Here is a 16,572-nt window from a genome sequence, read left to right as displayed (position 1 = left end):
TTCCAGTTGATGGTTGAGAGTGTGTTCTTTTCTTACACTCTGAACTTTTACCTCTTGGCAGTCATGGGCAGGTACCTACAGTGGAACATCCCTGTGGTTGCAGCCATGGTGACTTTGCAGATGGGTCCTAAGAACAGTATTGTCAATAATACAGGTTTTGCCTCCTGACCCCTGGGATCCCTGGCCTGATCGCGGATATATCATTATACCAACTTGGTATACCAACTTGGTCCCAGAGGGGACCAGCTGTAGACTTATCGGGTCTTCGTTTCTCAGAGCCATTGAGCCAAGAATGAGCTTCGTTAGCCTTCACCATTTTTTGTCTGAAGGTTGTTCATGTTCGTTTTGAACAGAATGACCATGTACCTAAGCCCACTAAAGGGCTTCTCTGTGGGGCAGGCTGCATCAAACAGAGCTCCCCGCTGCCCTTCCTGGATCTCATGACCATATTAAAAAAGTACTCCAGTGTACAACTCCAAGGAAGTGACGGATCTTCACTCTTTCATCAAGTGGATTTCTGTTCTTCTCTCTGCAAGGCTGTAAGAAGACTGGGAAGAAGAGAAATGTCTGAGACATCTGACCTTTGGCAGATAAAGTTGGTGCTGGAGTTTTTTAGCTCCAGAAGCCATCAGGAACGCCTGCAGAACCAGCCTAAGCGAGGGCTTTTTATGAACTCGGAATTCCTCCCTGTTGTCAAATGCACTATTGACAACACTCTGGACCAGTGGCTGCAAGGTGAGAACAGCATTGCACCCCTTGTCTTTCGAGCTGCACTGGGTCTCAGGTGTTTCTCTTTAAGCTGTTTTCCTTGGTAAGAACGTTAAGTCCTAGTACAATCCCAAATGGCTGTAGATGTCATGTTTCCAGTTAGGTCAATTACGCTCTGATTATGTGCTCTAACATTTTTTGAAGCTAGAGAGTGAGATTTATTTACTCATTTATTTATTTTGGCCACGCTGTGTGACATGTAGGATTTTTAGTTCCCCGGAGCTCAGAGTCTTTTTTTATGGTTGCACCGGGTCTTTGTTGCTGTGCCCGGGCTTTCTCCAGTTGCGGAGACTGAGGGCTACTCTTCGTTGCAGTGCTCAGGCTTCTCACTGGGGTGGCTCCTCTTGTGGAGCACGGGCTCTAGGAGTACAGGCTTCAGTAGGGCTTAGTACTTGTGATCAAGGGCCCCAGAGCACAGGCTCGGAAGTGGTGGGGCTTAGGTGCTCCACAGCATGTGGAGTCTACCCGGACCAGGGAGCGAACCCATGCCCCCTGCCTGGGCAGGTGGATTCTTCTCCACAGAGCCACCAGGGAGGTCCAGGAGCTTGAAGCCTTAACCACTGGACCACCAGGGATGTCCTGACTTCTTTAACAGATGCATTTAACTCTGCTCTGTAAGCCATGGAGAGAGTATATAAGGTAGCACTTTACATACCACTTGACGCTTAGAAACTTGTTTCATCCTTTCCAGCATCAGATCGTGTTTCTTTCCAGTGCCCCTCTCTCCTGTTTCTTAGGGGTGTGGCGTGTCCCCTACCTGACCCCACTGTTTCTGCCTGCATCCTTTGCACACCGAAAACTTGATGTGAGCTTAGAGGGAATGCTTATTTCACCAGTTCCTTGAGTCAGTCTGTGAGGACCTCAGACTTCTCAGGAGAAGCTCTGCCTTGTGATTGCAGGGAGAGTGTGCAGTTACTCCTGACAGTGTAGAAGTGATTATGGAGGCACGTGATGGGGCCTTTTGATGTGTGGAAAGCTGTGTAATATGTGATATATGCCTGAAATCCATTTTTAGTCGTTAACTCCTTTATCTTTTCATTCTTTTCGGTTCTGATGCTTCCAAAACGTATTGGACAGCAACTTACTTTGAGTAAATCGTAACCCTCATAATATCAGTAGTAACAGCTTTTGATTCTATAAAGTTGTTAGTAAGGAGTAGAACCTAGGAATTTGACTATGATTGTGTTTGACGCTGTCTACCTGTTCACTGCACCTGTTTGAGGCGCCTCTGCCTGCCCCGCCCCCAGCCCTGGGGTGACTTGTTTCTCCAAGGTCCCAGCTGCTCTTGCTTTTTCTCTATTTTATTTAGACAGGAAATGGAAATGAGGGGGAAGGGGAAGAAGGTTAGCTTGAGCCTGTGTTCACCCAGCTGTGGAGTCAGGGTAAGTTCTGTCCAGTTGCTGGAGGTCACGGTCGAACAGGTGCAAAGGAGGAGGGAGAAGATGTGTGTGAGAGAGGGGGAGAGCCCACCAGGGCAGCCCAGAGGAGGGGCAGGGGGAGCGGTGTTTGCAAACACTAAAGGAGCCCCTCACTCCCCACTTCCCATCTGTCTCCATCTCTCCTCCCAAATTAACACACAAGCTGGTTCTTTTAAAAAGAGTTTCTGAAGAAATTTAATTGTAAGCCAGATTGTGAACGATACATATACTGCCGCTTGCTGCTGCTTAGTTGCTTCAGCCATGTCCGACTCTGTGCAGCCCTATGGACTGTACTATGCCAGGCTCCTCTCTGCATGGAATTCTCCAGGCAAAAATACTGGAGTGGGTCGCCATTTTCTCTTCCTGACCCAGGGATCGAATCTGGGTCTCCTGCATTGCAGGCAGATTCTTTACCACTGAGCCACCAGGGAAGCCTGAGGGATATATATGGAAGACAGCAATTTCAGAGTCCCTGTGTTTAACACCTGCATCTGCTCTGTGATTTTCTCTTGAGATTTGAAAGGCCATTAAGTTTCAGAATTTCTAAAAATATGATAATTTTGATTTTGTTCTCATGTTTGGGAAAAAGTACCTGTTATTTTATAGATGTTGCTGTTCTGGTTTTATTCAGTTTCGTGTTTGTTCACCCATAACGGGCCCTTGCTGTTGGTAAGAAACGAGTCCCCAGACCTCGGCAGATTCTGACACGCGCCTGTCGTCTAATGTGGCGAGGCTCCGGCAGTGACTGGAGCCTCTGACATAGCCCTGACTTGCTTTCTCCTCCCTCCTTGTCAGGACAACTGGTTACAGTGTTGCTTGCCACTCTGATTGCCAACAATGTGTATTTATTTATTTTTTTCATTGAAAAAGGACCATCACTTTTAAAACACTCTTTGGTATGTGGCCTCCTCTCACGGATACTGACTGGCAGCTTTGGGGTGGAGAACAGTGAAATAAATGAAGATGCAGGGGCTGCAGCAGCGCTGGGAAGTGTCATTTGTGTTTGTGTCTCAGTGAAATCACAGGTGACACCTGGACTTTTAAGGTCGCTCACTAGTAACCCAAACTATTGCAGCAGATTGATCATATTTTGTTGATGTTTTGTCATTTATCTCAATTAGATTTTAAACTTGAGCAAAGAAAATTGGGTTTAAAGTTTAAGAACTTAAAATTTTTATTTACTTTTACATTTTATTATGGGAAAATTTAAAGCATAAGGCAAAGTAAACATAACAGTATCATAAACCCCGTCAGGCAGCTCCAACAGTGTCCACATTCTGCCATTCTTGTATTCTCTGTAACTACCCATTGCCCTGCTGTTATTTTCTGAATTGTGCCATTTTACGTTCCTGACGGCAGTGGGATGCATTGCAGATTTTGGCATTATCAGTTTAGCTTTAGACAGTCTACTGAATATGTAGTGGTATCTGACTGTAGTTTAATTTGCATGTCTCTGATGGCGCATCATGCTGATTATTTTTGTATGTGTTTATTTCTTACTCCTACATCCTTTGCACAGTATCTTTTCAAACCTTTATTGTTGCTGTTATTTAACACTAAGCCGTGTCAGATTCTTGTGAACCCCATGGACTGTATGTAGCCCGCCAGCCTCCTCTGTGCGTGGGATTCTCCAGGCAAGAATACTGGAGTGGGTTGCCATTTCCTTCTCCAGGGGTCTTCCCAGCCCAGGGCTCAGACCTGCATCTCCTGCATTGGCAAGTGGATTCTTTCCTGCTGAAGTGAAGTGAAGTCACTCAGTCGTGTCCGACTCTTTGCAACCCCATGGACTGTAGCCCACCAGGCTCCTCTGTCCAGGGGATTTTGCAGGCAAGAATACTGGAGTGGGTTGCCATTTCCTTCTCCAGGAGATCTTCCTGACCCAGGGATTGAACCCGGGTTTCGGGCATTGTAGGCAGACACTGTACTGTCTTAGCCACCAGAGATACTGCTGAGCCACCAGGGAAACTTTGAAACCTTTACCCGTGTTTAAAATTGGCTATCTTTTGATTATTGAGTTGTAGGACTTTTTATATATTCTGGCTGAAAGTTCTTTGTCAAATATGTTTTGCAGTTATGTTCTCCTACTTTATGTCTGGTCTATTTTTTCCAGAGTGTTTTTTGATAAACAGAAGTTTTAAATTTTGATGAAGTCAAATTTATCAGTTTGTTTTAGGGTTATTACTTTCTGGGTGTTAAGAAATCTTTCCTACTCTAGGTCATGAAGTTTTTTTCTTTTTAAGTTTAATATTAAAAGCTCTGTAGTTTGATTTTTTGTATTTAGATCTATGATTTGTCTCAAATTGATTTTTTTTCCCCATGGTGTGAGATAGGAGTTGTCTTTTTTTTTTAACTTTAAATATGGATACCTAGTTGTTTCAGGACCATTTGTGCAAATGATTTTTTTTTCTCATTAAATTGCTTTGGGGCCTTTGTTGAAAATCAGTGAACTGTGTAAGTGTGAGTCTGTTTCTGGACTCAGTTCAGTACCATTGATCTGTTTGTCTTTTTGCCAGATGCCCTCTGAATTACTGTAGGTTTAGAGTAAATTTTGAAATTTTGGAGTGTAAATCTTCCTGCTAAAGCAGCTTTGAGAAGGAAATTCATAGCGCTAAATGCTCACATTGAGAAAGTCTCAAATCACTAATGTGAGTTCTTACTTCAAGAAATTAGAAAAAGAAAAGCAAAGTAAAACCAAAGAAAGCATTTAAGAGCAGGAATCATTGAAATTGAAAACAGAAAACCAATAGAGAAAATAAGCGAAACAGAAAGCCAGTAGGCGTGAGAAAGTCCTCGCCAGGGAACTGAGTGGCTGCGTTCTCTTGCCTCTCCTGAGAAGCTACCAAAGCAGGGCCTCTCTGGCACCCTTTATCAGGCCTCGCGTTGCCGCCCAGATGGCCCCACCTCCCACCAGACTGACCGCCTCCTGATAGGTCCAGTGGTCTTCCGGTAGTGTTCCTGGCTCTCCATCTCCTTCTTAAGGAAAGTGATCTTTCTTGACTTTTGTGTCAGCTCGCTTTCCCACTTCCCAATTGTTAACAAACAAACAAACAAACAGAAAACCTATGACCATCCTCTGTGTTTTGTCCCGGTTTCACGGTCCTTCCTTCCTTGCCTGTCTCGGAGTCACTGTTGCCCCCTCCTCCCTCTCTTTCTCTTCCTTTCTGTGGTAGCCACTCCATTACCTTAGCCTGTCATTCCTGACTCTTAAACATCTCATGAACCTGTCCACATTATGTCACCTTTGTCCTCGAGCAGTGATGTGTTTGTGCCTGGACAAAGACGGTTGAAGCCTCCTGCACACCTTCCTGCTGTGTACTCTCATCGCCGTCTCGCCATCTCTAGTCAGCTGAGAGTGGTCCTCCCAAGAGTGAATGGATCTGACTCTCCTTGCAAAGGCTGCTGATTCAGTTGTGAAAGAATCTTTACCATTTGGCCACCAGGCCCCGTATGACCAGCAAGGCCTCTGTCTCTCCACAGCCTCGTTTTTGTACCACCTGCTCCTCATAAACTCCACTCAGGCCCCCGGTCCCTTCCGCTTCCCCGAAAGCACAGAGCTCTCTCACCACAGGACTGCTGAAGGAGCTGCTTCCCATCCCGAGAACCTTTTTCTTTCGTTCTCTGCCCAACTCATGCTCATTCTCACAGCCTCCATGTAAATGTGCCCCTTCCTCCCAGGCCTTCTGTGACTACTCCGCCGCAGGCAACTTTCCTGCCATTTTTACTTCTCTCTTTCTCTCTCTAAACCTTTTTCTCTGTACCAGAATTTCTTTATCTGCAGGTAGCAGCAGGCGTGACTCAGCTTGGCTTAAGAAGTGTTGTTTAGTCACGGAGTCGTGTCTGACTCTTTGCGACCCTATGGACTGTAGCCCACCAGTGGGATTTCTCAGGCAAAAATACTGGAGTGGGTTGCCCTTTCCTTCTCCAGGAGATCTTCCTGACCCAGGGATTAAAGCCACGTTTCCTGCATTGGCAGGCAGATTCTTTACTGCTGAGCCACCAGAGAACCCAAGCTCAAACAGTAGGACACATACAAACTTATGTAATTGGAAGTCCACAGTGACTGCAGGCTGAAGGGACATCTTACTCCAGTGGCTTCAGCTCCATCTCTCTGAGGTTCCATCAGTTATGCTCTGTGCCGTGACTTTATCCTCAGAGTACTTTTTCTGATGGCAGAACAGTAACAGTTCTTTCCCACAAGCTCCGCATTTTGCTTAGAGGAAGAACAGAGTTGCTTTTAGGAGCTTTGCCATAAGAATGAAGAAATCTGTTTCCTGTAAGCGTCTAGCAGACATGTTGTCAAGCATCTCCTTGTGTCTCTGAACTGAAACTCATGCATGTTCCTTGATCACTTCTGAGGGCAGAGAGTGTCACTCTCCCTAAATGTCTGTCTGCCTGTCCCTGAACTGGTCACCTTGTTGGGGGAGTGGCACTGCCTGGATATTCCCAGACCCGTGGTTCTCACAGTGTGGGTTCTGGAACAGCAGCAGTAGGATTGCTTGGGAGCTTGCTGGAAACACAGTTTCCCTGGCCCCATCCAGGAAATTGTTGGCGTCCACTCATCTGTGTTTTAATCAGTCCTCTGGGTGATTCTGATGCCTGTTAAAGTTTGAGAACCTCTGACCAAGATGCATCAGGATCCAGTCCCCTCACCTGTGAGCGAGGAGGGAAAGGTGGCAGAATGAGTGTCCGGGAAGATGACCCTGGTGACCACTGCACCTCGATGGCACTCCTCCTAATTTGTGATTAGCATGTATTTGATGTTAGGTCTATAATATCTCTGTCCCCACGACACTAAACTCTGCAGTGGTGGACACTCTGGCTGGTTTACCACAGTAGTGTTAATGCCCAGCATAGGAACTGTCTGATACATGCTAGGCGCTCAATGTGTTCTTGATGAGAAAATAATAAAAAGAATGCATTCCTTGTGCCTCTCAGTTGTGTAAACAGTTGGTTCTGCTCCATGTGTGTCTCCCTCACAGCTGGAGGTGACAGGTGTGTGCACGCCTACCTCAGCGGTCAGCCCTGCGAGGAGTCGCAGCTGAGCATGCTGGCCTGCTTCCTGGTCTACCACTCAGTGCCAGCCCCACAGCACCTGCCGTCTGTAGGCCTGGAAGGTAACTGCGTCTGGGTCCTCTTTTCACACCTGCCTTTCCCACTGATGGCTTTAGTTTCTTGGGAGGAGGAACTTCTGCTGCGTTATTTGCTCTAGTTAGACTTGGTTTCATTCATGTTTGGGTGTTATTTTTGACAATTTTTTCCCGGAAAACAAAACCAAAAGACTCTAATAAAACTACCTGAGCTTTCCATATGCATAAACCTTTATTTCCATTCAGAAGAGGATGGATTCTTCACAGGGCCCCAAATACTGGTATATACTAATAAGCTAACATTCATATTGTTCTTCTCTGTTAATTGACTTTTACTAGTTATTTTTCTCTATTTTCTGGGTTTTCAGTTTATATTTTTTAAAAATCATAATATTAATTTCTAATATTATAAAACTTTGAAATGATAGCAGTCTAATATTGTATGTATTTGAATATTTCCGTAACAGAGTTTGAAGTTTTAGCATCTGACTGTAATTTTCAGACTGTAGAATCAGATACAAAATCTGTTCATTTAATCATTTAAAGTGTAATGACATTATTGATTTCTGGCTGTCTTGAAAACCTCAGAAAAAAATGCATTATTTAGAGATCTCTAGTTGTGGCCACAATGGAATTGCTTGCGTTAGACAGACTCTCCCACACACACAAAAGCAAATATACAAGTGGACATCTTCATAAAGTTTAAAGGAACTGGTGGCAACCCTACTAGCTGGACTTGACTGAGGAAAGAGAATTCCTGAGAGAAGGGAAGCATTTGAGAAGCTTTACTCTGGCATTTACTCTCAGCATTTACTCTGGCATTCTCCCAGAGGCACTTGTCAATTCATTAGAAGAAGTGGAGACCCAGAAAAAAGCAGCAGTGCTGCTGGGCAGAGGAGCTGGAGGTTGAATTAATGATTGCCCAGGCCTGGAACTTAAGGAGCCAAATCCCAGATAGGAGGGAACCATAGGAGTAATAACTCAAAAGCCTGGGTGCTCTCTTCCCTTGAGGCATTTATCAAACCTTAACCTGAACGTGCACAGGGTAAAACTTCAGGAAATCTAGCGGAAACCAGGACGCTAGCAATATGCGCGGCGAGTTCAGCAGCACTGTAGTGCCGAGGAAACAAGGTTCGTGCTCGCAGTCTGCCACGGCGCAGTGGCTCTGGTAAGCCTCCCAAACAGACCAAACCCGAGACTAGTCTAGGACAGAGCTGATGGAAGAAAATTTAACCTTGATAGGAGGAAGAACATACCTCTTGAACTTCTGTAATTTTTAATTCACAGTATCAGTGCTGAATCAAAATGAAAAGACATAAGAGGAAAAAGGGTAATATAGAAACAGACTTGGATGTGATCCAGATATTGGAATTATCAGACTTAGATTACTCCAGTGTCTGGAGTTACTGGGACTCATATTTCCAAGAAAAGAGAGGAAAAGATGAAGAATTTCACCAGAAATCTGCAATCAGTAAGAAAGAGTTAAAGGGAATTCTAGAACTGAAAAATGCAACTAAAATTAGGAATTCAGTATGTAGAGAATTGCCTGGCAGTCCAGTGGTTGCCCATGGCCCAGGTTCAGTTCTGGTTGAGGAACAGATTCCAAAAGCCAATGCCAGCAGGGCAAAAAAAAAGAATTTATTATGTAGATTAGTTAGCATATTAGACATAGCAGATAAATGAACTGAAAGACAGGTGTGTAGAAAGTAAACAGATTGAAGCCCAGAGAGAAGAATATCAAATTCATAAAAGAGAGTAAGAGGCCTTTGAAGTACAGTGAAGTCAAACATGCATGTAGTTAAAATCCCATAATGAGGAGAGAGAAAATGAGATAGAAGCAATATCTGAAGAGACAGAGGCTAAGAATTTTGAAAAATGGATGACGGACCCCTGTGCAAAATAAATGCAAGGAAAACCACACCTCGTTGCGTAATAGTCAAAGCTACTAAGCAGAGAAAAAAATTGTAAAGCATAGACTTCCTTTTTCATCCAGGATGGATTTACTCTACCACCTGAGACAAAAAGAAAATCCCGGACGCTGCATATAAATCAATGGCTTTTGTATCAGGCAGTGAAGAAGAGTGACCCCTAAGAGATGAGAAACAATGAGATTAGCTCTGTGATTGCCCCAGCTAATCACCTTGACAGTTTCCAGAGTAGGGCATGGGGGAGGGGTGGGACAGGGAGAGGGAACCCAGGAAGAACCTGGAAGACTCCGAGAACTGAGGTGATGAAGCTGAGCATGCAGGGAGCCACAGGAGCTGGAGTTTACATGATGGAGTGCCAGAGAGGAAAGAGCCGGACACAGATGGTCCCCCTCAAATATTAGGAGCCTCTTTACTGCTCAGCACGTGCATGTGAAGAAATTTCCCGAGGCCGAGGGAAGAACTGTCCAGGTGGATTGGAGGGCACATTCCCAGTTTATGCAGACTCAGAAACAGTCGAAACAGTGGCAGATTTTGTTTTCTTGGACTCCAAAAATCACTGCTGATGGTGACTGCAGCCACTAAATTAGATGCTTGCTCCTTGGAAGGAAAGCTATGACAAACCTAGACAGCATATTAAAAAGCAGAGACATCACTTTGCTGACAGAGGTGCATATAGTCAAAGCTGTGGTTTATTGAGCATTCATGTGTGGATGTGAGAGTTGGATCATAAAGAAGTCTGAGCACCGAAGAATTGATGCTTTTGAACTGTGGTGCTGGAGAAGACTCTTGAGAGTACCTTGGACTGTAAGGAGATCAAGCCAGTCAATCCTAAAGGAAATCAACCCTGAATATTGATTGGAAGGACTGATTCTGAAGCTCCAGTACTTTTTCCACCTGATGAAAAGAGCCAACTCGTTGGAAAAGACCCTGATCCTGGGAAAGATTGAGAGCTGGAGGACAAGGGGCTGACAGAGGGTGAGATGGTTGGATGGCATCACCGACTCAATGGACATGAGCTTGAGCAAACTCAGGGAGATGATGAAGGACAGGGAAGCCTGGCCTGCTGTAGTCCATGGGGTCTTGGGGAATCAGACATAATTTATAGCAACAATAACAGGAACAGTGCCTTTTCCCACAACGTCACAATTCAAGGGGCCTTACTCAGGAACGTCTTTCCTCAGTAATGGGAAATATTTAGCCTTAAACTAATTAAACTAAACAGAGTTCTAATCCCACCTAGAAAAATATTAAAAGCACAACACAAAAGGATTAAACTTTTTTCAAGTAATATGACTACATTCAGGAACAAAGCTCAGGAATACAGAAATACGAAAATATCCAGCACCCAGCAAAGTAAAATTCATTGATGTCTGGCATACACAGGAACAGGAAAACAACTTATAATGAAAGAGGTGAGAAATCAGTGGATATTAGTTAGCAGACAAGGACATTAAAACAATTATTATAACTCTGTTCCATACTTCAATTCAGTAAGAGATATAGAAGATATAAAAAGAATCTAATTGAACTTTTAGAGGTGAAAACTATACTTCTGAGAAGAAAAATACACTGAATTGGATTGATGGCAGATTAGACATTGCAGAATAAAATAATTATGAGTTTGAAGACACAGCATTAGAAATTATGCAAAATGAAATGCAAAAAGAAAAAATTTGTGAAAAAGGAACAGAGAATTAAAAATGGAGGAAGAAATTCTGTTACTTCAGGTACCCAATTTACAAGAGATTGAAGTCCCTGAAGAGAAAAATGGGGGAGAGGGACAGAAAAAAATACTTGATGAAATAACAGCTGGAAAGTTTCCAAGTTTAGTGAAAACTGTTTTAAGAAGTCCAACGAATCCAAAGTCTGAGAAACACAAAGTTACACTAAGGTATATAATGAATTGTCCAAAAAAATCTTGAAAGCAGCCAGAGGAAGAGAGCATGTTACAGAGAAACAAAAATAAGAGTGCATATTTTTCATAGGCAGCATTGTCAGTGATAAGGTAATGGAGTAACATCTGTAAAGAACTCAAAGGAAAAACACTGTACCCAGCAAAAATATCATAAAAAATAAAAGACCACAGAAGCTGAAAGAAATCATAACCAGCAGAGCCACATTACTGGAAATGTCATAGTGAGTCCTTTAGACAGAAGAAAAATAATATCAGATGGAAATATGTATGGATCTACACAAAGGAATGAAGAGCAGACAGTGGTCACTACACGGGCATATACACAAGGTTTGTTCCTTTCAAACTACTGTTTAGAGACAGCTGACTCATAAAGATGATAACAGTGCACCACTGGTGTGTTCAAATTCTGAAAAGTGAAATGTATAATAATAGCACAAGGACTGGGTGGGAAGAAATGGGAGTATAGCCATAAGGCTCTGACACTACCTGTGAATAGGTGTAATCTCACTTGAAGGTAATCCGTGGCAAAGATAAAACTATAAATCAAAAAGCAGCCGCTAAAAATAAGAAAACAGAGTTAGAGCTAGTAAGCAACAGAGGAGCTATAGTGGAGTCATAAAAAGTACTCAGTCCAAAAGAGGAAAAGGGGAACAGAGGACAGACAGAGCAAATAGAAAACAAATACCAAGGTGATATGTTTAACCCTAACTACAGTGATGGTCACATTGAGTCTGAATGGTCTGTTAGATTCCATAGTGTGTCAGAACATTGGAGGTCTTTTCATAGCTCTTACGCATTTGTTCCCTGTCCTTGGTTTTAATGAGGTCTTAGGAAATCTGTTGATATTTATTTGCTAAGTCATATCTGACTCTTTGTGACCTTTGAACTATAGCCCACCAGGCTTCTCTGTCCATGGGGATTTCCAAGCAAGAATACTGGAACAGGTTGCCATTTCCTTCTCCAGGGGATCTTCCTAATCCAGGGATTGAACCCGCATCTCCTGCATTGGCAGGTGGATTCCTTACCTCTGAGCCACCAAGGAGGCGCTGGGCATATTTATTAATTATATTTAAATAATATATGTACGTAGATAGTATTAATTGTTTCACATCTAGTTATAAGTCAGTTTCAGAAGTACAGAATGGAATAAATTAAAGTTTTATATCAAATCATCTCCTAGAGTGCATGAGGGAAATCCATAAGGTAAGTAGTTTCTTTTAGCAGTTGTTTTCAAAGAGAAGAATACCAGCTTTAAAAGTGATTGTGTGTCTAAAGCTTCCTTGAAAGAGGCTGACATTGTTGAGTGATGTGTGACCCTTCCCTTCCATTCCGTTTCTTCAGGGAGCACAAGCTTCGCAGAACTCCTCTTCAGATTTAAACAGCTGAAGATGCCAGTGCGGGCCTTGCTGAGATTGGCTCCTCTGCTCCTTGGAAACCCACAGCCAATGGTTATGTGATCATGGCTGGTGGTAAGCCTACCCTGAAGCGTGACTTCTGCACAAAAAATGTGACCAAACGACAAAGCTAAAGAAACCTTTCTAAGTTTTATAGTATAGCTGGGGGAAATGAGCTACACAGACCTCAGTGTATTTTAAAAATCCAAGTGTTTCAAATATCCCAGAGACTGTTGCTGTTGGCATTAACGTGATAGGATATATAAAAATGAATCAAAATTTTACTTTTGTAAATAAAATGTTTTGGTTTGTTTTCAAAACTCTTAATGATTAAGATTTTACAGAGTAGAGCAGTGGGCACTGGGCTGTATATTAGTTTTTGGAATCTTTCAGCTCTGGTGATTCAGGTGAAGTGGCTTTATGCTCAGGAATGCAGTTTTTTGCAGGGGGCATTATGGAGATATTAAATTTATTTTTAATTGGAGGATGATTGCTTTACGATACCCTGCTGGCTTCTGCCGTACAACAGTGTGAATCAGCCATAAGTTACACATACCCCCTCGCCCCATCCTGTCCCTCTAAGTTGTCACTGGGCACTGCCTTGAGCCTCCTGTGTTATATAGTAACTTCTATTAGCAGTCTGTGTTACATATGGTAATGTATTTGTTTTTTAAAAAGCTCTGTTGTATAATTTTACTTTGTGCAGCAACAAAGGGCTTTTAGCATCTCCTCAGGTGTCACCGTTGTCTGAAGTAAGTTTGTTCATCCTTTGACAGTGCCATAGTGTGATGGATCATCTTAAACAGGAGGAGGTTCGTACCCTAGTAAAGGAACTGCCCAGCATGAAGCCTGCTCTAGATAGAGAAAATGCAAAATTCTCACTACAGAGACGTCCTCAGAAATTGTATTTTAAAATAAAAGACAGTTCATTTCCACCCAGGATTTAGAGAATGTACACCCATATCAAGTTTTTGGACTAGATGATGAGGGAACAGTATTTGTATAAGATGTCTCCAGTTTCAGGCTTCCGGACTAAGAAAAAGAAAACTTCCTGTTGTCTAGATTCTGAGATGCCCTCTGCCTCCTTTAATGGCCAGTGGGACCTTAAACTAGTCAAAGCTGCAAGGTCTGTCTTGTGATTTCACGTTTCCACATCCTGAATTGTGAGATTCTACAGTTAATTTTAAAAGTGAAAATTAAAGCAATTAGAAATGTTTCCACTGAGATTTTGACAAAAACCCAAATGGTGTTTGCCCCTTGCATCCCAAAAGTGTGCACAGTGGTTCTCTTCAGACCTTTACTGTCTTACCCTCACGTGTGAAGCATGGGCGAAATGTGCTTCCTTCACGTTTAAAAGAGTTTTTCTTCTAATTAAAAATTAAAAAAAGGTAGATTATGAAAATTCCATTTGAGCTGGAACCTAAAAAAGCCGGTACTGGGCAGCTGTTGGTGTCTTCACTCTGAGTTGCTTGTAACTTGTAAGCTTTTCTCTAATTGAAGAATGACTTGAGTTACTTACGAGTTGTCATGTAGAAGGAGAACGGTCATTGGAATGCTGTCTACAGAAGCAGCGATGAGGCTTTATGAGGGATTCAGGGGGCCGGAAACAGCGTTGTCTTTATACCCCAGGCCTCCTGAGGAGACAGAGGGTGCTCCGAACAGTTGGCTCCTGAGTGAGCGTGTTTGAGTCATCGGAGGAGTCAGTGCCAGCTGCTCATGGGCGCTCTGAAAATCTCGAGGGTGTAACTCACCGTCCAGGACACATTAGCCTCCTCGTAGCCGTTGGGGAGGAAGAGCTGGAGAAACATGCTTCTGGTTCTGAGTGCGCCCAGAAGTGGCCCCTGTCACGTCCTGCGACTGCACGCTGGCAGGAAACAGGTCCTCCACCTCATTAGGTGCTCTCTCACAAAGGGGCTCCAGACCCTGGAGCATCTTGCTGACGTCTGCCATAATGTGGTTGCTCACTCGCTGCTAGTTCTCTCCGTCCATCTCCTCTGCTCACGCAGGTGGAGATTGTGTGGCATTGCCTCCACAGAGGGACGTAACTAAAGAAACAGTACATCGATACTGTTTCCCTGATGGATGTTGACATCTGTGCTCCTACCTCGAACGTCTTACAAAGCTGTGAAGGCATGAACTTGTGGGCAGCTCTGAGGCATGGTCGCCAGGCCTGAGCAGGGACACCAGTGGTGGAAGCCTCACAGAGCTTCTGAGTGCTGCCCAGTCTTCCTTGAGCAAGGCCACGTTCTCCGCCTTTGCCTGGAAACCAGCTGACTTCACAGCTTACTGAGAGGGGCGTGTCCCAGTTCAGGGGACCCCCTGACATCCTAGAAGAGGCAGGAAGGGGGCAGGACTTGAATCTCTCAGCCTGGAGGTGGTGTGAGGCTGGCGAATCTGCTGGGCAGACAGAGCCCCTGGGTGTGGGAGCCCAGATTGGGGCTGGAAACGAGAGCCATGGAGCTGAGAAGGAATTGTTAGAGAAAGAGATGTGTTAAGACTCCAAGGGACGCACCTGCCAAACCCATCCTGAGTGGGCCAGCCGGGCGACAGCACTGGGAGCTGGGTAAAACTGAAGGCCGTGGGCCAATCTGAGACCAAACCAGGAAGATTTTGTTACCTCCTTCATAAGGTTCGGGGGCCTCTTCTGAGTTCCTCATCCTTATCCTGACCAAATTTTGTGGGAAAATCCTCCCTCTATGATGATCTCTCCAGCTCAGCAGTGGGAGAGGGGACAGAACCTGGTTGCCCTGTGCCTGCTGTGTCTGCAGTTGTGAACCAGCAGTGGAAGGAAGCAGAGGCAAGGTGGGAAGAGAGCCTCCTAAGAGGGCTCTCCCAGGTTGGGGGGTGGGGGGACAGTGTCAACACTTCTGCACCATGCAGACACTCGGCTGGTTCCCACAGCTCCCAGGTGACTGTCCCTTCCTGCTTCCAAGACCAGGCTCCCGCTGCTCTGAAATACAGTGGCTGCTTCTCAGTGCAGTCGCGAGCTTCAGAAAAGAGTGTTCTTCGATAAAAGCCTCTAAAACCACATCCGTGGCTTTGGCCCTTGGACAAGGAAGACCTGCCTGTTCGCCGTCCTCTTGCTTTGCTGCATGTTCTGTCGGTGTGCAGTATGGCGCACATGCAGAGTGGGGGCTGCTCAGAGGGCCGGACCTGGAGGTGCCAGATGAGGGGAGCCCATTGGTCAGACGTCTACACCAGACACTCCCTTGGGTGATCCCTGGTCCTGCCTCTTGTTCCACAGCTGAGACCTGAGGGTCAGGGCAGGAGGTGGCCGGCCCGAGACCACACGACTCCCAGTTGCTGCCCGGACAAGCCTGGGCACCCAGGCCACGCTGTTCATACAGAGAACTTGGTCCACGACTGCCCGTCTTCCTGGTCCAGTAGACACTCAGGAAGAGGCTGGTGCAGCGTAAACTACTCGGTTATTGCCTCAGGCAGAGGTTATGAACACTTTAAACAGCAGACAGATGACTCTAGCTTTCTCTGTACGTCTTTGGAAACAGGTCTTCGTGTGCATTTTCTTGGAATTGGGTTTATTGCATTGATCTGTGTGCTGCTTTCTCAGTCATGCAACAGCCATCTGAAACTGTTAGCTAAAAGTATTCCTTCCATGGTGCATTAGAACATGGGATAGAAGGTTTAGGAAAAGAGTTTTATAGTAAGTTCAATAAAAGCACTGAAAGTCTGTGAATAAGCGCCTGATTGCCACTGCTCCCCCTCCAGGACTCAGGAGTGGTCTGCCGCCTCGTCTCACAGGCGGTGGTGCCATCTCGAGTCTCGAGTGTAGATGCCGAGCTCTGTGGACCGCGTGCACTCAGAACCCAGACATGCTGGGGTCCTGGCCTGCAAGTCTTGTTCCTGGGGGACTCGTCACAGGGACAGTGGCTGAAAGCTAGTTAAGGCCACTCGTGTTTCTTTCATTTGTGTTTATTTGTGTGCATATCTTTCACTTATCAGGAATGTTTTCATTCTGCTTACCGTAGCATTTCAGAGATTAAGCAGGAGTTTTTGGGTAAATGCATAGAACTGGAGTTGAAGGAAGAAGGAAGAATCCTGAGC

The 16,572-nt window shown here is 44.7% G+C and overlaps 1 protein-coding gene across 7 annotated transcripts in view; it reads left to right on the top strand.

Annotated features, from left to right (window-relative positions):
- Nucleotides 1-16,228, top strand: part of ANAPC1 (anaphase promoting complex subunit 1) — a 105,490-nt gene extending 89,262 nt beyond the window's left edge. For 5 of the 7 annotated variants that reach the window (XM_055399042.2, XM_055399043.2, XM_088841688.1 and 2 more), the window contains 3 exons: nt 537-735; nt 7,166-7,300; nt 12,458-16,227. In XM_055399042.2, coding sequence (XP_055255017.1) covers nt 537-735; nt 7,166-7,300; nt 12,458-12,573 — 450 coding nt within the window. In that variant the 3' untranslated portion in view covers nt 12,574-16,227. Of the gene's footprint in view, nt 1-536; nt 736-7,165; nt 7,301-12,457 lie in introns of all 7 variants that reach the window. The other 2 variants (XM_055399044.2, XM_055399045.2) reach the window with 1 other exon arrangement.
- Nucleotides 16,229-16,572: the final 344 nt, after the last annotated feature.

This window comes from Moschus berezovskii, chromosome 11, assembly GCF_049115385.1.
Source record: "Moschus berezovskii isolate FMDL1 chromosome 11, NW_MosBer_1.0, whole genome shotgun sequence".
NCBI classification, from domain to species: domain Eukaryota; kingdom Metazoa; phylum Chordata; class Mammalia; order Artiodactyla; family Moschidae; genus Moschus; species Moschus berezovskii.
Note: the sequence above shows the minus strand (reverse complement) of the source record. Positions and strands in the feature narration are given on the sequence as shown.